The sequence below is a fragment of the Spermophilus citellus genome (genome assembly GCF_964194105.1).
Source record: "Spermophilus citellus genome assembly, chromosome: 14".
NCBI classification, from domain to species: domain Eukaryota; kingdom Metazoa; phylum Chordata; class Mammalia; order Rodentia; family Sciuridae; genus Spermophilus; species Spermophilus citellus.
In genome coordinates, this window is record NC_138194.1 from 85,393,460 (window position 1) to 85,415,310 (window position 21,851).

The 21,851-nt window shown below is 37.0% G+C and overlaps 1 protein-coding gene across 1 annotated transcript in view; it reads right to left on the bottom strand.

Annotated features, from left to right (window-relative positions):
• Window positions 1–951: 951 nt before the first annotated feature.
• Window positions 952–21,851, bottom strand: part of ENPP2 (ectonucleotide pyrophosphatase/phosphodiesterase 2) — a 115,589-nt gene continuing 94,689 nt past the window's right edge. Inside the window, 7 exon segments of the mRNA XM_081266480.1 lie at window positions 952–1,550; window positions 6,228–6,384; window positions 8,095–8,227; window positions 11,497–11,574; window positions 12,206–12,341; window positions 13,314–13,450; window positions 14,737–14,811. Of these exon segments, the coding sequence (XP_081122606.1) occupies window positions 1,380–1,550; window positions 6,228–6,384; window positions 8,095–8,227; window positions 11,497–11,574; window positions 12,206–12,341; window positions 13,314–13,450; window positions 14,737–14,811 (887 nt within the window). The 3' untranslated portion in view covers window positions 952–1,379.

The following is a 21,851-nucleotide window of genomic DNA, read 5'->3' on the forward strand; positions in this document are numbered from 1 at the left end:
AAATCTTCCCTGAGCTTCCCATTTTTTTCCTGATTAGAGACAAGGCTTATTGAGTGCCAAAGATATTTCTCTCACCACCTTCACAAGCATTCACATATTCCCAGTACCATCTTCCTACTTTTGATGTCATGATTTTTTATTTATGCAATGTCTTCCTTCTTAAATTAACATATTTTAAAGGAAAATTTATAGAAATTAAAAACTCCTTTCATTTATCATAAAAAGGAGCAATTATAAAAATTAACATATTGAAAATAAACAATATACTCTTCTTTTTTCTTCCTAAAGGGAGATGAGCAACTGTTAGAAAAGTAACAACCCTAATATATTAGTGACAACTCTGATATGAAAACTATAATCGTTCTCCATGATAGTCAAAAAGACTGAAAAATTTTGACTGTCTTCCTCACTCCATACATCAGTTATTATTTAAAGCCAAAATTATGTCCTTCTAAAATCACCCTACATACTTATTCAGCCTCTCTGTCATATTGTATTGTTACACGGTTCACTTGGAATTTAGCATTCTCCACTTTGGGTAGTTACATGCTCATGTCTATATTTCAACTCATTGTTTTGTTTCTTTTTATATCTACCATGGTTCTTAGGTCGACACCTTGCACAGAATATAAATGCAGTTTCAACTGAGTCTAATTCTTTGAGTTTTGAACCAACTTGATAAAAAAGACAATTCTTCCAATGTTCAGAATACTTTTTTAAAAGGTAGCTTTGGACGGGGTATTCAGGTATTCTCTCTTCCTTTTCCCTCTGCTCTTCTGATTTCTCACAGATATGTACCTCAACCATCTCATCCAACCCCTGTGTTTACATACCAAGGGAGCAACTAGGAAGAGGGCCCAGCACGAGAAATGTGTTCCTTATATGCATGAGTATACCTGAAGCAAGCCCTCTAATTTATTAGTAAAATAAAGGCCAAACAAAATGAGGAAAAAAACTGAATGTGTGATTTATTATATTTAAGATTGGTCTATAAGGCTTAAATATGTCTGTCATAGTTAACAGCAAATGAATGTAACTTTACAAAATCAGAATTTTGATACAGTACAGGACTAAATGTGGCAACTATGCATCGGAAAATTAATATTTCCTCAATGCAAATATCAAATCTGCAGCACCATTTAGAAGCTTCCACTAAAAACTCAAGCTGCAGTATTTATTACAAGCTCTACTCGGAACACAAGACTACCTAAATCAAGCATTAGAGAAAAACAGTGGAGTCATTCACACTTAATATGTCAGATTTGGTACAGGATTAAAATACTAAGTTTTTTAAATGTCCTGGTTTCAAATTAATAAATATAAACACAATATAAAAATATACACCAGTTGATAAGGCTGTACTGCAGATGATCAGGAAGTTAAATCTCGCTCTCATATGTATGCAGGTATGTCTTAAGTGTCAGAATTTCAGGGTAGCTGCGGCTGGTCTTTCGGAAGAAATCCAAACTGGTGAGATGTTCAATGTCCCGCACTCGAGCTGTGTGCATCTTTATGAGTTCTTCTACCCATTTTGACTCATCCTCTGAGCTCTGTAATGGAAATAAAGCAATCAGAGTCAGAATGTTCCAGAGGTGGTTCTCTAAAGGGTCATTCTACTCCAAGTCCACAAATGACCTCTACACACTCCTGCACACAGCGCTAAAGCATGTCGCTCCTTCTTGACCTTCCTGTCACTCGGCAGCATTCCTGTTGGTAATGCACCACAAATACCTGGCCTGGGCTGTAAACATTTTCAACAGCAATTAGCTGTACCAAATAAATGAGACATGCGGTGTGAGAGGCACTCTTCTCAATAGGTTCTCAGAATGTAAATCAAAATTAGGAAAACCATAGACTCTGGAGAATTCAATAATTTGGTTCTTTTCCCGGCTGAAAAATGCAATGCTGACTACAGCGAACGGGTAATCTGAATACTCTCCTGCTTCCAAAGGAAAATGCAGAGCTGATACCCAATGCACAAAATTGTGTGTGTTTGCATTCTTAGATTGTTCAAAAGAAGCCACTATATCAACTACATCATCTATCAGACTGCAACTAGTTGATATTTGAATAGTGAATTCAACTTGACACAGCTCAGCTGATGCACTTGGCACTTTGGGGCTTGAGAGGCCTGAGCTACAAATGTAGTACTGCCACTTCCTGGCTCTGTGTACTTGGTCATGATGCTTGACTTCAAGACCACATTTCTTTATCAACTCAAAGGTTAATACACTTACTTCAGCAGCTCCCTGGGAAGTAGAAAAAAAAAAGGAGAGGGAGAAAGAGGGGGAAATAAGGTAAAGAAACATCATGAAGGAAAGGAAATCTCTTTCTGTCTCAGCTACTTGCCAAAAACTGTCTTGCTGTCTCAAATTCTAGATGCAAGATAGTCAGATGTCCCACATCAAACAATTTATCTCAAGTCTAACTTAAAACCAAAAAGTAATTCAGGTGAAGCAGTACTTTGCTTCTCAAAAACATATTCTTTTATTTTGGAGGCAATTGGGAGAAAGAACAAGGTCTGAGAGCCCTGTCAATTACAAGTGTTTGCCTTCTTCAGTAGACTTGGGACAGGAGGGATTTACAAGTGATCTCATCTCCTAATTCCCTTGGGACTGAAATGACCCTCCCCACCCCCCACCCCCAAAAGAGTCTTTCTAGAAGTTGAAGTGTGGCTGCATGTCCCAGGGCTGAAAATGTTCAGATTTGCCCTCATCCAACTCTTGACCACTAGTGGTCTCAGTGAACTATCCACCAGAGCCCGAGAACCTGCAACGATTTTCTCAGAAAGCTCCAACCCACACAGACCTGGACAGGGAGCTACAGAAACTTATGCCAGGACTAAATAAGTAGCATGACAGGGTAGGATCAGGAAACTGATGCCTGGCCATCCCAGGAAAATTAAGAAATGGGAAGAAATTGCTTTACAGCCTGGAGAAGTAAGGATTTTAGCCTTCCCTGCCCCACCCTCTTAGCCAACCTAACCAAGATCTGTACGACTCACAGGAAAGACCTAAATATAACTCTACCCACAACGGTACTGACCAATCCTCAGTGTGACCATATAATTAACGAAGTAGGAGGTCTCCAGATGGGTCAGGACCCCCTCAGAGTGAGCAGAGTAAGTATGAGGTTGTGCTTTAGGAGACTTTTCATATTTATCTCATTGGTTCGATTTTTCAATGTAAGTCAGTCCAGCTTTCCCTTTGTAAATGCAATTATTTGAATATGTGGACAGAGGTGAAAGGGTTCTCCTAATTTAAATCATGGCAAACTGGGATTATAAGAATTCAAGGGGGAAAAAAATATGTCTTTTGCTACTTCTTTTCCTGGGAAGTGATTTGCCATTTTCTTTGGAAGGGCATTCTCTGCTGGTTTTCACATGCTAAAATCTGGTCTCTAATTTGTCAGTAGAAAAACCAGGCTGTGCTGCACATGAAGAATGTCGTGCAAGATGAAAAACTAATAAATTTAAATAAAAGTCCATGCACCAAGGTCAGAGTAGGAAAGGAGAAACTTTAAAAGTAAATAACAGATTATTAAAGCAAACAATAGCACAGTCCATGAACTTGCCTCCTGTCATTGTGCTATGGGTATTTTTTTCTTCACCTGCCTTTTCTCTCTGACTTTCCCCTAAGCAGATTTGTGAATTCAAGCTGGGGCTTTGAAATAATCTTCAAAGCATGGACTGGTTTCTCTGAGGACAGAGGATTCTTTAGTAAGAAGCATAGTGGAAGTGCTTCCACTAAAAAAAAAAAAAAAAAAAAAAAAAAGACCTCTAAACTCTGCAGGTCAGCAACCAGTAGGCAGAGGAAGACCTGTGGAGACAGTACTGAATTACACTTTCCAGATAGAAAAAGTGGATCAACTAGAGAACTATCCCTTCCACTTAGTCTGAAACAGTGCTTTTCAAACTCTCCCTTTACCCAACTCCCCTAATGACATTAGAACTTGAACATGTATTTTCAAGAACTCTATATATACCTTAAATGCCCAACTCTATGTATAAAATGTCTTTGCAATCTTTATCTAAAAAAACAAAAAAATGCAAGACAACTTTGATTTCACTCCACAGTATGTGTTTGTTTTTTTGCAAAACTTTTACTTCCCAAGAAGTTCTTAGTAAAACTGAAGCTCAAAGAAAGTATTGTAATGTTGCACAGAGGCATTACATCCCCCATTACTCCATTAGCTACTCTTATGGTTTTGAACAATCAAAATAAAGGTCAACTGTGAAGTCTGTGATATCTCACCTCTCAGTGCAGTTGCCTCACTTCTCCACCGCCCATCCAGTCATGCAGAGAGCCCCACTTATCCTTCAGGTATACTATTACTGCTTTCCACTGTCCTTTTTAAATGTCCTGGATCCTACTCCAGTTTAAGGTTTGCTACCTCACTCCTGTGAATCTCTCCCTTTGAACACCATGCCCAGCTTCCTCCAATTCAAGTTCACCTCCATAAAGCCTAAATGTTGCTCTTCTTTTTTTTTTAAAGTAACTAATCTAGAATAACAGATGTCCTGAACTATGAGAGAGAGAGAGAGAGAGAGAGAGAGAGAGAGAGAGAGAGAGAGAGAGAGAGAAAGGAGAGAGAGAGAGAGAGAGAGAGTTTTAATATTTATTTATTTTTTAGTTATCAGCAGACACAACATCTTTGTTTGTATGTGGTGCTGAGGATCGAACCCGGGCCGCACGCATGCCAGGCAAGCGTGCTACTGCTTGAGCCACACATTCCCAGCCCTAAATGTTGCTCTTCTGATCAGACATTTTTCTTGGTTTATCTAATGACTGTGCAGAAAGAAAAGCTCCCAAGTACCCAGGTTCTAACACAGAAATCTGGTAAATGGAAAAGAAAACAGGCTTCTATACATTCTGCCCTCCTACTAAGTTACCGGGCAGCATGTTTCCTTTATTATCTATAGGCTCCTCAACAGCTGATAAAAAGGCATGTGTGTGTGTGTGTGTGTGTGTGTGTGTGTGTGTGTGTGTGTCTATGTAAGCATACATATATGGAGAGAGAGAGAGATGCCTCATAGGGTGATTTGATGATTAGAAATAATACATGTAGAAGACCTGCACAATACCTGGATCACAATATGTACTCGATAAATGGTAAAAACTACTAGAACTATTACTAAGACTATTATTACTATTACTACTATTACTATATTTTTAATTTGTTTCCAAGCAACTTTTAAAATCTTATCTCCCACTATTGGCCCTAATCACAATATCCTAGACAAGCTTAAGTCGATTTCTACACAGCATTTCAAATATGTATGTTTTCCTGCATCCTTTGTTTTGCTTTGAATATTCATAGCTCCAACTTTCAACCATAATTGAAGCCATAGCCCAAGAACTGCATTACCCATGAAGCTGATAATCTCTGTTGTCTTTTAGTATAGCAATGACTTAGCCAGGCATGTTGGCACACAGCTGTAATCCTAGCAACTCAGGAGGCTGAAATAGCAGAATCACAAGTTCAAGGCCAACCTTAGCAATTTAGTGAGACCCTATTTATAAAGTAAAAGCTAAAAAAAAATGGTTGAGGATGTAGCTCAGTGGCAAAGTGCCCCTGGGTTCAATCCCCAGCACCGTAAAAAAAGAAAAAAAAAAAGGAAAGCATTTTTTTTTTTATCTGTTTTAATTGTAGCTTCACACTCTTGGCTGCCTGAGAGTAGTGACTATGTCTAACACAGTATTATAAAGGGAGAGATTCACAGGAGATTCACTGGAGTAGGATCCAGGACACTTATATCTTATATTGTATATCTTATACAATTTAGGGATTTGAATATGATTTGTTTACTAACATTCTCTTCTGCAAATTACTTCCCTGCTTCTTCTACCAAGTGAAACAAATGCATAGACTATTACTTGTAGCAGGGACTTTGCATTACATTAAAGACATCTGAAGAGATTAGATGATTTTCCCCTTGTGCTGAATTAGTGCAGGATCAGGAGATAGCAAGGCTCCTGTCTTCCTGCTAGTGTTTGCTAAATGTACCCATTCACACACAGACACACACAGAAAAATAAAAATCCATTAAAACACCAAGCCTCTATGTGTTAAATAATATTCTACCTGGGTCCTTCCTTCTTTTCACTTTGTTGGATAGTCCAAATGCTTTGTAATATGTGTGTTCTAGTTCAATGATAGGAGTGTAAATTATAAAACAAAAATTAATTATGAAAGCAAATCCTGAAGGACTCTGTCTTTGAACTCACATTACAGCTCTCATCATTGTCTGGTCTATGAGGAAGGATGAATGAGGATACAGAGAGGGGGCCATCGCACTTGTCGGCTGGCTGAGTGAAATCCAGGCAGCTGGTGATGATACTGTAGTAGTGAGTTGGAACAGGAATGGAACTGCCTTCCACATACCTGAAACGGGAAGGTGATATAAAATTGAGATATGGAAGCTTTCTATTTTAAATGGTGACCAAAGGTTATTGCCTAAGTTACTCATTAATTCTCATTAATTCCCATTCAATTGAGTTATTTTTTCACTTCTTAGCACTGGCCCACTTCTATAGCTCTGAAAATAATGTCTGCCTGGCATCTTCTCCTTCCATCTGCAGAAGGAAAAAGATATTCCAGGTAAAGAAAATGGTCTGATCCAAGAATTGGAGGCAGGAAATGGCAAATAGATCCAATTTGTAGAAATGAAAGTCTGGAGAGCTAACAAAAGACAAATTACAGTGGGTTGTCAGCCAAGATGTGGTGTTCGGATACTACTGTTTAGGAAATAATGTTCCATTGAAGGTTTTTATGGTAGAGCGTCATTATTACACCTACATTTTAGGAAGGTAACTCTCATAGAGTTGTAGAAAATGGACCAAAGTCATGAGATATTGGACTTAGGGAAATAATAGCCCTTTCAAGCTGCAATGAGACCCTGTCTTGGTATACAGAATTCATTTACCAAAGAAAGCATTAAGGACCAAGTGCTGGGGATGAGTCTAGAGGTATAAAAAATCATTTCCAGTACAGCAAAGTGCAGAAACTTACAATTTCTTACCTGTTTTTATAGTATCTTAATTGTAATCATTTTCCAAATATCAAAATTATAATTGAACTAAAAACTTAATATTGGTTAAACACTATGTATTTTGTGCTGGGGTTGTGACTCAGTGGTAGAGCACTTGCCTAGCATATGTGAGGCACTGGGTTCGATTCTCAGCACTGTGTATAAATAAATAAAACAAATAGCAATAAATAATATAAGTAAAATTAAAAAAACAATATGTATATGTATATAAATATATACATACATATATTATATGCATACTGTATATACTATACTCATAAACTATGTATGCATAAATATTATAATATATATATATATATATATAAAACAATGATCATCAATAAAATAAATGTATAACTAAGATGAAATTTATCTCATAAATAACTGGAAAAGGAGTAAGATAATTTCTATTTTAATAGTTCTCTGTTACTTTAAAATAGCATTTTATTCCCTAAACATCTGTAACACAAAATTATGTATGTCTTACATGCCATGCTGCTCCCTTATTGTTTCCTGGGGGTATAAAATTAAATGATAACTCATTCTGAAGTTGTCATCTCTGTGTCTTCTTGCCTCCTCCCCTAAACTCTTGAGTTCCTTATGAAATCAACATTTGATTTATCCCCAATAGCATCAAAGAGAGGGATAGAGAAAATTAGATTCAATCAATTCATGCAATTTCCTAATGATATATAATGACTCAGAAAGTATAAAAGCTTCCAGAAGTCTCCCCAAATAATGGAGATAAGTGAAAATTATGATCTTTCCATTGAAGAGTTGTTACATAGAAGAACCAATGATAATTTTTTTTAAGTATTTGATATATTTTCTTTCATGGAATAGAAAACTGCATTTATTTCTCACAAAATGAAAAATTCCCTTTGAACCACTAATACCACATTTAATCAAAGGTTCAAAAGAACTGAAGAATTCAAAAAAAAGATTCAATGAAAGAAAAGACTTAACGGTATTGACTCTTCTCTAGTACATGAATATTTGAAAAATAACCTTGGCTGATATCTTGGAACTTAAGCATCCCATACTGAATGAAATGAAAAGCTTACTGTTTGATTTTGTCTTCTGTGTCATGTAAACCATCAAAGTCATAGTCAAATATTGGTCCACTTATCACATTTACTCCATTTCTTTCTGAGGCATATTTCTTCACCAATACCCTTTGGAAATAATTCCAGACCCCTGTGCAAAAACAAAAATCATATCTTCTTAAACAAAACTCCTTGCTCTGGCCAAATTCTCTCTAGGATGCATTCTACAAGCCAAATGTCACAAGCCAAGAAACAACAGTACTGTTGTGGTTTGTGAGAGGAATCTATGCTAAACCATTATCTCTGTGTTTCATTTATAAAGGAGCCAAAGAAAAGATATGGAGCTATGAGATAATGGTAGGATTTAATTAAGTCGGGGAAGGGTTCCCAGAAAAAGTTACTGAGCTGAAATCTGAAGGATGGATTAGTAGGTGAGACAAAGAGATGGAGGTAGAATGTGCCAGGTAGTGTATGCACATACTAACTTTGCAGTAGGTACAAAAGTAGAAGTGTGGTCTTTCTGGGTGATTGAAAAGAAAGCATAGCTAGCTCACAAGTTTGTCCTTAGCTCCGACCTTTCCACGGAGCCCGAGCATGTTATCCAACCATCCTTCTCATAATCCACTTGAATATCCAATCATCATATCAAACAAAACATTACCCAAAGAGAATTCTTGATTTTCCTTCCAATCCTGCTCTGCCCCTGGTCTTCTCCATCACAATTAATGGCACTCTCACCCAGAGAATTTGTTCAGGACAAATTCTAGGAGGCATCCCTGACTTCTCTCCTCACTCCTATAAGCAAATGCTCTCAAAGCTGTCTCAAAAATGCATCCCAGTCACCCCAAATCAGACCACCTGTCACCCTATTCATGGCTTCCATCTTGATCTAAGTTTCCATACCGTGTGAAGTGAACTACCACAGAAGACTACTTCCTGGGCTCCCTGTGCAAAACTCTTACTTCTTGATAGTAACCATATGGATCCTTTTACACCACAAATCAGAATCAATCAATCCCCTCACCCATTGGGCTGGAGATGTGGCTCAAGCGGTAGCGCGCTCGCCTGGCATGTGTGCGGCCTGGGTTCGATCCTCAGCACCACATACAAACAAAGATGTTGTGTCTGCCGAAAAACTAAAGAATAAATATTTTAAAAAAAATCCCCTCACCCATTTCTAACACTGAAGAAGATTTTTCATTGTAACTACAATAAAAATCCAAATCCAATTCCCATCCACAGCCCTGCCTACACCTGTGATTTTACTTCCAACCCCTATCCTCCCCTGGGTGCAAGGCTTTTTTCCTGTCCCCCAACCTTATCAAGTTTGTTCAAGCCTAAGCTTTTGCTTTTGCTCATTCTTTTGCCTGGAAAATTCATTCCATGGTCTCTTTTTGTCTGGTTTCGCTTCTATTACTCATTTCTCACTTCCAGTGTCACCCCCTGCATGGGACTCCCTTGTCCATTCTAATTCCAGTTTACATTATGGTCAACCAAAGGAACAGGAGAGGAGTGGAATGGAAGGCAGACAAGAGAAGAAACTAGCAGGAGCAGAGAAGGCAAGCAATGAGTTGTTTCCCTAATATTAGGTCCAACTCACCACTATTTTACATGAGGATTAGAGGTTCAGGATGCTACCACTTCTTTCCTGTCCTTATTAAAAAGCACTTGGCCATCTTTCCCATAGGGCTTCCACTGCTCTTTCTATCTTCTGATTCTCTGCTCTGAATAAAAATAGCAGAGCAGCCCACCAGAGCCAAAAACCTTAGATAATTATTTGTACCAAAGAAAGAAGGACAGTAAGAGGAAAGGTCCAATGTTAACTTAAGCCAAAAGAGCGAGAGCGAGAGAGTGAAAGAGAGAGAGAGAGAGAGAGAGAGAAGAAATAACAATGGGAACAGTCAAAAGGCCAAACCCACAGAAATGTGGCATGAGAAAAAAAACATCCCCCTAGTGAAGAACAGCAAGCCCTCTGTCAAAGGCCTTGCCACACCAGCCTCAGGGTGGTACCGTGTGTTTCCTTTATTTCTGTTTGGTCCAAATTACATCAATGAAGAATAGAGAAATCCAGGAAATCCCAACTCATGGCAATTAAAAGAAGCTGTGCCCCCATTGTGAGAAATGTACCTATGTGAGTTTCTGAAATGTTTCTCAACTGAGTCTCAGAACAAACTAGGAAATCTTCCTTTAAAACCCGACTTTAAATTTTCATTCATAAGCAACAGATTCTAGCTTTGAGAACACCTTCATTTACTAACCAGGACATCAAATAAACATATTTTTCTCTAAACCATGCAGCCATTTCACCAAAGTTAAGCAGGGAGGCCTGCCACAGTAGCTGACATACCACAATTCCTCCTTCCTAATTTGAGACTCTATTTCAGCCCTGAGAGTCCTCAAACAGAACCGATCCTCCACTGCCAAGTCAAATTAGAGAGAAGTACTTCTTTTTCCTACTTGTCCCATAAGCATATAAGTTCTTTCACTGTAAATGAACTAAAAGGGAGTAAAATCTATTCCATACCACCTTCTCTGTCTCCAGATAAATGGATGGTTGGATGGTTGGATGGGTGGATAAATGGAGAGATGGAGGGATTAATTGATTATTTAATATGAGAAAAAGAAAATGGATTATTTTTACCACTGAATAGATAAGTCATAAATCTATATGAGTCTTAGAGGTCATGCAGTAAAAACTTTTAATTTTACAAATGAGAAGTCAACTAGCATTTTTATAATCACACAGCCAGTGGTCACACTTCAGAGATGAGAACTTGATTTGGAGGGCCAGAACTTATTGTGCCTATAAAATTCATAAAATCCTTACCATCCAAAACTATTATTGTCATGTACAGATCAATTATGTATTCAATGAAATGCAAACAATAGTTTGCACAGCCCTAAAGCCAACTGAAAATAATATTCTGATGAATGAAGACCCCTTAGGCTCTTGATGGGTTTCAGAGTCAGCATTCTATATGCATGAGCACCCCACAGGGGAGAGTGATTTCATGGCAATGTTCAGTAAATAAATGTAGGTGCTGTTAAGTGTCAAGTGACTTCCAAAATTCAGTGGAAACCTTTTTAACCACCAAAAGAAGGAGTATTAAAATTGTAAGAACTAAAAGAAAAACACAAACATGGTTAATTCAGCTTCTACCACTTATGACCTCTGTCACCTATGATGTCAACTTCTTAAATATAAACAAGGGATAAAGTACCTGCCAACCTTCCTCACAGATTCAAATTTGGCGTTCATGTAGAAAATTTATATGAAAGTTTTTCAAAAATGTATGAAGGCTAAACACATGAAAGGTATTATCATTATTAAAATCAACATGGTGGTAGAAAAGGTAAGTGGTAAATTTAGAAATATTTACTTTCATAAATAACAGTTTATTAGGTAAATATTGGACTTACTTTTGAAAGCAGGATACATTGGGACCATATTGGTTACAAGGAATGCATCATATTTAGCCTCTGGCGAAGAACTCAGATCTAAACATCAAGAGAGCAAATAGTGTACATGACTTACCAAAATCTACATCAAAAGAAAAATAGTCTTCCAAAATGGTCCCATGGCAAGCAGGTAATAGATCTCCTCCTTTATTCCCACTCATTGCCTCCTTTAGACATTTCTCCCCCTCCCCCACTCAGTCTTTTCCCTTCACTCAGTCTCTCTCAAAAATTGTTTTTCATTCTACCTAGTTCTTAAACTTAAGTATTTTGTAAAAGAATTCCTTGATTTCATTAGTGTAACTCAGACTTTTAAAAATAGCATCAAGATAATGAGACAATGAAAGGGTTCCACTTATTTTTAAAAGGTCACCTTAAAATCACCAAAAGATTAATGTTTTCATTTTTTCTGATTCTCATGAAACAATGTAAGGAGGAACACAGAAGATTCCCTTGCACTTTAAAATTCTCCTGGAAAGTCGGATTTTTGAAAGTTGGTCATTGGCTAATTTTGGAAGGATCATATAAAGTTCATCTCTACAATCTCTTGAGTGGCCCCTCTTAAAGAAAATCTGAGCCACCGAAACCCTAACTTCCTAGTTTCACACTCCAGAATGTAGAGTATATCCCTGCCCCCAGCCAAGTGATCAGATCCAGACACTCTATGACTTACAGGGAGGAAAGAGGAATCCGTAGGACATCTGCTTATCATTCTTGTAGGCCAAACAATTCTGACTAAAGCCTGGAGAAACACGGACGTCAGGGCGGACACAATTGGTCAGATGCTCAGGGATGCCAGAAACCTCAGCCTGCATGAGAGTCAAAGTTACTCAGTAATGCCATCGCAGAGAGAAGGCCAAATGACAGGGACACAGTAATGCCAGGTTACTCTGTCATGAGCAGCCCAAACCAAAACCCTACTGGCTTTTACTATAGCTCATATTCTGATATTCTGATTCCTTTAAATATCATTAGTTTTAAAAACAACAAGCCAGTAATTTTCAAACGCTTATTTTTTAGCAACAGAAGTCTTTAGGATAACAATATATAAAGCAGAAATCCCACTGCTGGAAAATGAATAGGCTTTCACAGATCATTTAAAAACTAACACATTTAGCAATAACAGACATCCTTTCCAAAAAAAAGTGTGTGTACTCTTTATATGTGTGGGTATATATATTCATATATTTACACACATAAAGAACATATAATATATATAATATACGTATATAAGTAGAAGTATTCTTTTTATTTATATTCAGACATTTAAAACACTTCAAGTGCCAAATAAATTTTTGCACTTCATGATGTAACCTATGTATCTCATCCTCATCACATTGAAGCTCCAACACAAAACTTTTAATAAATAAAAACAGGATGCCAAATTGTGGGAGAGGCTGGCATTCGCAGAGAATATAAGGAAACTGTACTTTCCACTAAATCTTGAGGCTGAAAACTGTTCTTTAAAAAATAAAGTCCATTAAAACAAACAAAAAAATACACAAATCTTAGTGGTTTCTGTAATTACTGGGCAATAATTTATGCACAGTTAAAAACAAACAAACAAAAACAAAAGAATTAGCATGCCCCTTTCAATATTTAACATATTATCATGGAACTATTAGAACCCTGAATAAAGACTAGTTCAAAATATCTTATAATAGATCCAACAGGGAATTTCTTCCACCAGCAAAAAAAGATATTTTCTAAGACAAGTAATCATTGTATTGATCAAGGAATGTAACGAAATGAGGAATACAAAACCCAATTTTTCCAATGACCTGTTTGGAAACAGTGTATGATGTCCAGAGTGGCATTAGGAATATTTCACTATAACCGCTTTCAAAGTCAGTGTGATATAAGATATTATATCTAGTTCGATAAAGCACTGCAGGTCGCCCATAGAGGAGATGTCTCTCTAGGAAAGAAAAAAGTTAAACTATGTTAAATGCACATTGAACTTTACACCAAAAGTTAAAGAAATATTGGAAGAGTTGAGTTGTCTAAAATGTGCTAGCTTACTTATTAATAATGCAGTGCCTTCTCCTTAATTTAAATGTGAGTCTTCCTAACATTTTTGTAGTTTCTGATCACCTGTGCATGCATCAAGGCTTGCAGTTATCAAAACTGTAATGTAAATGCCATATTTATGTTAATGCTCTTTAGGGTTGTAAGTAATTTAAATCTGTATAGAAAGGAAATATTATATATAACAAAATTAGAAATGATTCCACTGAATGGAAAACCAAGGATTGGACTTCAGTAGAATAACAGGTTAAACAATGACTTAATTAAGAAGAAGGCTCTCTCATCATTATTTGCAAACTGCAACTCAAATATACATTATTTCAGCATAAAATGTGAGTGGTAATGAGAATTTAAAGGAAGCAGCTTTGTCACATGGAGGTAAACTCTTTAGGTAGGAACTTAAAGGAACATGTATAGATAAAATAAGTGGGCATTCAAGAGAGTTCTTTAAATACAGTTCTTTAAATACATCAGTTACCCAAGAGCTCAGTGAAGACTCACAAATGCAGAGACAGATCCCTAAAGGGAAACCTCTCTTCTTAAGGACAAAGGTCTGAAACCTTACTTTTTGAGAAAGAAGAGATTAAGTTTACTAGTTCCATACTAGTGCCTAGAGCCTGATCTGACCACTTTGGACAGGCCAAAACTTCCACAGATTCTTAGAAATCAGGGTCACTCCAGACCAAAATATTTAGAGATTGAGGCTTAGGCAATTCATAATTTCTTAAGTGATATATATTTTTAAGGGGGAAAAAAACTTTTTCTTACTATTATTTTATTAGAGAAAATAAGTTCTGGCAATCACTTATTAAATTATGTATACATGTTGCTTTAATTAAAGTGTTACCATTCTATGCGAGTAATGGAGAAAACCCTTCATAGAATACTTTGCAAGACCCCCCCCCCCCAAGTAGAACTGATGATTTGAGGCAAAGAGGCCCACACTGTTACAACATAAGCCTGTTCTGCATAGTTTGGCTTCGGCAGTATGGCAGTAAATATAGAAGGGTTGCCTAAGCTGCCAAATTTGGGGACCCACCCCTAAGAATTAGAACATTACATGATAATATTAAATAAGTAAAGTATAATAAAGTAAAAGCCAGCAAATCATAACAGTAGTACTTGGGGGGGTGGGCGGTAAACCAACCCAGACTTTCTTCGAAACTCAAATCAAACCTTTTCTAGGTTCAAAATTTCCATTAATGATTTCCTTGTTTTCATTTTTGCTGCCTCTGAATTTCCTGGTTTCAGCTGGAAGCAGAAGTATCAAAATTTTTTGAGAAGCTATTCTCTTTTAATCATTCAAGTGTTAATGCTTACCATGCACATTCCTCCAAACTGGAATTCAAGCCTAGCCTCCCATCTGTTCCATGAAGGGACAGCAAAAGAGCAATCACATGTAATACCCCTCCTTGAGCAGCAACCAAACAATAGTTTGGGTGATCTACAGTCTCCACCAACCCTGGCTCTTCCTTTCTCCAGGGGCCCTCATTTCTTGGCATTTCTCAATTTGCAATACCCTGCACATGATCGTGGTGAACACCTCTTTGATATTACGCATGTGATTGCTTTTCTCTCTACTAACAATAACTTCTCCAGTCTTCTCCACCAGTCTGTCACTTATCTCCTTCCCAATTCATCCATTATGTATTCCTCATCAAACACTGATTGAAAACCTACATTGGACCAGGTCCTGGGCTGTAGAAGAAAAGTAACTGAGCAAAGAATATTAGGATAGAACTCTTACCCTCAAAGAGCTCAGAGTTCAATGGGAAAGACAAACGTGGCACAAATAACTCACAAATAACATAGTCTGCACCACATCAGAGCTATCCATAAGAATATGGAAGGAACATAGAGGAGGATGAATGTCACAAATGGGGGTAAGATGGCATCAACAAAGCCCTCCACAGAGTATATGACGTTAAACCAGGGTGAAGCTATATCCCAACTTATGTCTGCTATTCTGACATATTATTAAAACACTCTTTTCACACTCAAGGTGCAAGACAAATAATATGGTCACAGAGTTCAACCATCATGGGAGAGACATGAGTTAAAAAGGAAGAAGTACAAGATCAACCAAATATCCAAGATTCACTTTCTACAATTTCTCGACGCACCTTCTCCATATCTACTCATTCTTCTGCTCTGAATATATAGACTTTTAAGTTTGCTTCAAAAATTTGGTTTCGAAGCATGGACATAACTGCATTATGAAACATAGCTGGGGCACAAATGTATCACTGTCTGATCAATTCTTTTTCAGTTATTACTGAGCATCAGGAAAAAGAAAAAGAAAAAGGAAAAAAAAAAACACCCAGTGGTTTCAACAACCTTCCAAAATCCAACCAAACAAGATTCCCAACTGACCCCTCCCTACCCCCCAAAAAATCTACCTGGGTCTTCCTAAAACTTAGCAGTTTTGTCCAAGAAAGAAGTAAAATAATCTTTGCAGTAAAAAACACAGATTTTAAAGTTCTGATTCAAATTTGGACTTTACTTTTTCAATTTATCAAAGTATCAATGAATCACAGGATCTTCATCATATCCTGACTTTGTGGGTCTTTATGATTTCTTAGGCAAGCCACATATTGAGTTTCTGCTGAACAAAATGCTCCTACCCAGGCCACAAAACGTACTAGATTCTGTCCTTACACGTTAAGATCTTCGCCTCAGGACTAACCCACAAGCTTCTGCTTTGACAACATGTTCCTGGGATTTCTTTTTTATTTTTTCCTACAGTAAGTGACTCCAATAAGTAATTGAAGTATTCATGCTTTTAAAGTATTTACTTTCAAAATATTTAAAAATTTTTAATGTCACAGCATTTGCACATATTTATGGGTTACAGTGTGATATTCTAACACATATGTGCCATGTATATATATCAGGGTAAGTGGATCAGTGTAATTGGAATGTTTATTACCTCAAACACTTACCATTTCTTTGCATTGAGAACATTTAAAATCCTCTCTATAAATTATTTTGAAATATATAGTTAATTTTGGTCATGTAGTTACTCCATTATGCCACATAGAAGGTATTCCTGCTGTCCAACTGTACTTCTGTACCCATTAACCATCCTTCTCCTGTGATTTTTTTCTGTGGCTGTGCCTTCCCAGACTGGGTTCCTACTCCATAGAATTCTAGACAGAGCCTTTATTCCACACCCTGATTCCTGTTTACAATAGTGTCTCTGGCATTTTGGTACACGCCAAGGTTCTCCTCCAGATACCACATTTGGCAAAATGCTGTGAGACAAATCTTTTTAAGTGGTGTGGACTCCCCAGCATTTACTGTTTTTCCCTTCCAAAGTTTGGTCATGCAGACCTGAGTTTGTGTTTCTCTTCCCTCCTCAGCTTCCTGATTCACATTCCCACAGATTGGCTGGCTAACTTGCAGCCACATGAAAATCTCTCCTCCCTTTTGTTTTTTAAACATTCACTCCCACAATAATATGCTCTTAAATTTGACCACAAAAACCTCTACACAAGACCTTTCCTTTTCCTGTATTCTTTCTCCTTCTTTGCTTTACAAGTGTCTATTATCATTCACTGATATTTCAATCTCCATTGGGATTCTACTGGACGTCTGTTCTTACCTCAACCCTTGAAACAGTATGCTGTAATTCATCTACTTCCTCCGTCCTTCCACAGATCAAAAACTGTATGAGGACAGGGACTTTATCTGTGTTTTTTACCACCAGATCCTTCTTCTCCACTGCCAATCACATAATATCTACTTGGTAAGGACTTATTGATGAATCAATAAAAAATAAATAAAAATAAAAAGCTGGGTTTTACATATGACCTGCCTTACGTAATGCTGAGAGACAGATTGGGCAGATCAGTACCCCCTCCATTTTACTGATGGAGCAATTAGGGGTTTATTATTTATACTAGATAATTCAGCTACATAGCAGCACCCAGACTCTAGGCCTCAACCCTCTTGCTCATCATTCGTCACTTTAGCCTTTGGGGCAATCTCCAGACCAATGCTGCCTGCTGGCTTGTTCTAATGGAGAATATATTGGAATGAAGGTCCAGCTGCTCCTGTGCATCAGTTCTATCCAAGTGATATCTGCTGAGACAACATTAGTAAGCCCTAACAAGGACAATCATTTGTATCAAAGCCTCTAGCATTTCATAACAACTTGCAAATCTTGACATGAACTGAAATTCTCTCCTGACATATTCCCTTTGTGCCAACACTTAGAAGAAAAAGCATTTTCCGAGGAAATCACATAGGCTTAAGTGTCACTAGAACTGGAGTCAAATCTCATCTCAGCTCTTCATAACTCTGCAACTCTGAAACTTAACATCCTAAAGGCTTCTGCTTCCCTGGGATGTTGTACTGTCAAAGAGCAAAACATGTAACACACAAGGTCAGTCTTCACCCAAACTAGCTTTGGTCATAGTGGTTGTAGTTGTCACAGCTTAGTATCAGCAAACAATATTGGTAGTTAAAGATGATTAGAATTCAGTGTCTATATCAAAACTACTATAAATCACAAGCAATTATACTGAGTAATGATTTCTTCCAAGTCTTCCTTAAAACACACACATGGACACACATACAGAGAAACACAAGTATATCTTCTTCCTTAAGACAACTAGCAACTCCAAAATATAACAAAACTAAGAAACATTTTTAGAATCAAAAAGAGAGACAAGAGATTCCCTCTCTAAAATATTCAAAATGCTACTTTAAAGTTAGTAAGTCTTATCACTCCTTAAGTCACTCTTCTCTCACTGTGTGTGAGAGGAGCCAAACATGTACACACAAAACCATATCATTTTAAAATGATTTTCAATTCCTTTTTTTATAAAGATGATAGTGAGTTCTAACTTAAGAAAATATAAAATATTTTATAGCCATGTAAATAAAGACTAAGGTGAAACTAAATATTGTAATAATTCTTACCACAAAAATTATAGCCAGCTTCAGTGCTAGAATCGCCTGCTATGAGAGTTTTTAAATTTTCCATTTTATTCATGCATTCATCCATTGATTCAATGTCACAAGGAAATGAGTTTTCATTGCATAGTAAGTCCATCAAGATGTTAGCTACATGTGACCCAGAAAGAGCAACCATCGTACAATTAAGATCTGGAATTTATCACTTATCTAGAAATACAATTGCAGTGTAGATCACCATCTTAGAAGACTACATTTTCTTCCTTTTCATTTTGGCAAATGGCTTCATTCTATAACAGTTTAAATATTTATAGCAAACTATTTCCTATGATTAATTTAATATACCTTTTTTTTTTTAATCTCCAAATATCCCCTGGGTTATTTCATTACTGGAATGTGCAGCCTTTACATGTATGCTTTATACAGATATATGAGTGATTTTATAGCATATGACATTAAAACAGCCACATATGAATATTTCAAGTGGGTTATGTGAAACATATGGCTTATTCTGAAATATATCAACTACCTATATCTGTGTTTAAAACAACTAATAACAAAAATTGTACAATTTTACATTTGTATAGAAATGTAGGTTTACAAATTACAAGCTTCAACACATATTCAAAGGTATCCAGAAAGGGAAAGTAGTTACTCTGAATAGATTCATGTGCTCACACACACAGAGATTTGCATTCACAAGGTTCTGCTCCAGTGGAGTAAGCATTCAATATTTTAAATGGGAGACTAGGATTTATGACACAGGAAACATCACAGAGGTCTGAAAGGACTTGAACTAAGAAAATGTTGCTTTGCTGCCAAAGAAATGACCAAGAGAGAGCCTATAAGAAGACAGAAAAAAAGACCAAGAGATGAAGAAAAAAATAGAGTATTGAGGTGTATGCATATTCCACAATCTAAACAAGAAAATGCTTTACCCATAATACAACCATGACATATAATTATTTTTACTTCACGAAATTCTTTTAAAGGCTGGTCCCATTAGGACATGAGCAGACCAAGGGCATGTGCCACTATGAGTCTCCTCTAATATTTTATGCTGCCATTTTTTATAGGTGCAGCTGTCTCAGAGAAACCAGAACCAGGCCAGGGTAAGCATCCTACAAACACTGAATGAATCCACAAATGTTAAGCTTTTATGCTTGAAAAGACCCTTTGGTGGGAGGTGTAAGAGACTTTTGTTCGACTGAGCAAACCACACAGAGATGACAATATTACCTGCAAATTCTATCCCTGAGAGTCACAAATTCATTAAGAAGATGCCTCTTATGTTCATGTTTGGAGATTTGAGGATATTTCGTGCTCCGTTGTCAGAATGATTTTGTCACAATGTCAATGAGAATTATTTCTAAGATCAAAATGTTTTAGTACCATGAACAACCAGAGTTTGAATCAGCAAAAACAAGGGATTTTATCATCAACATAAGATAACTATAGTTATGTGGGTTAGTCTCTGTGTCCTCTATGCTGTACCATTGGTCTACAGGTACAGTTATCGTATATTAGACAAAGGCACCAAAAACATATATTGGAGAAAAGATAGCCTCTTCAACATATGGTGCTGGGAAAACTAGAAATCCACATGGAACAAAATGAAATTAAACCCCTGTCTCTCACCATTCACAAAATTCAACTCAAAGTGGATCAAGGACCTTGCATTTAATGGAAGAAAAAGTAGGCCCAAACTTTTATCATGTGAGATTAGGCCCTGACTTCCTTAATAAAACACCTATCGCACAAGAATTAAAACCCAGAATCAATAAATGGGATGGATTCAAACTAAAAAGCTTCTGCTCAGAAAAAGAAACAATCAGTGAGGTGAACAGAGAGCCTATTCTGGGAGCAAATTTTTACCACTTGCACATCAGATAGAGCACTAATCTCCAGGGTATATAAAGGACTCAAAAAACTAAACACCAAAACCCCCCCAAATAACCCAGTTAATAAATGGGCCAAGGAAATGAACAAACACTTCTCAAAAGAAGCTTTACAATCAATCAACAAATATATGAAAAATGTTCAACATCTCTAGCAATTAGAGAAATGCAAATCAAAACCACTCTAAGATTTTACCTCACTCCAGTCAGAATGGCAGCTATTACGAAGACAAACAACAATAAGTGTTGGTGAGGATGTGGGAAAAAAGGCACACTCATACACTGCTGGTGGGACTACAAATTGGTGCAGCCAATCTGGAAAGCAGTATGGGGATTCCTTGGAAAACTTGGAATGGAACCACCATCTGACACAGCTATCCCACCCCCTCAGTCTATACCAAAAAGACTTAAAAAACAGCATACTACAGGGACACAGCCATATCAGTGTTTATAGCAGCACAATTCACAATAGCTAAATTGTGTAACCAACCCAGATATTCTTCAATAGATGAATGTACAGAGAAACTTGGGTATATATACTCAATGAAATGTTACTCAGCATTAAAAGAGAACAAAATCATAGTATTTGCAAGTAAATGGATGAAGCTGGAGAATATAATGCTAAGTGAAGTAAGCCAATCCCGGAAAAAAAAAAAAAAAAAAAAAAAAAACAAAGGCCAAATGTTTTCTTTGCTATGAGGATGCTGACTCATAATGGCAATGGGAGGGGAGCAGGGGGGGAATGTAGGAACTTTAGACAGGACAAAGGGGAGGGAGGAGAAAGGAAGGGGCAAGGGGGTAGAAATGACAATGGAATGAGTTAGACATCATTACCCTAAGTTCATGTGTGAAGACATGAATGGTGTGAAAATACTTTGCGCACAACCAGTGACTTGAAAAATTGTGCTCCAAATGTGTAATATGTAATGAATTGCATTCTGCCATCATGTATAACAAATTAGAATAAATAAATAATTTAATAAAAAATCATCATCAACAAACCAGTGGCTTTTAGAAGAGAAGCATCTCAGTACTATTTCTTTGCTTTGTGATTGAATATTTGAAAAACTCAAATCATGAGACTATCTACCCTTGACCCTGGCATCATCCCAATTCTTGTAATTATTATGACACCATAGTCCACATGGTTTAGGGAGGGCAAACATTTCAAATCACTCAGATTTTGTACAGGATATGTGTAGCTTTCACCAATGAAGTTCCACCTTTAAAAATGGATTTACCCAATTATATGCCTGAGTCTACATCCTCTGTGATCAAAGGAAGGAGGAGGAGGAGGAGGATGGAGAAAAGGAAGAAGGGCAGATGAAGATCTTTATAAAGGAGGAAAATAAGTCAGGTAAATAAAAAGTCTTCTACTGCTTTCTTCAACTTCTGCTTAGTAAGATGGAAACAGCACATATGATAAATGAACCATACGTAAGCTAATAGCTCCAGCGATGGTCTCAGGAAAAC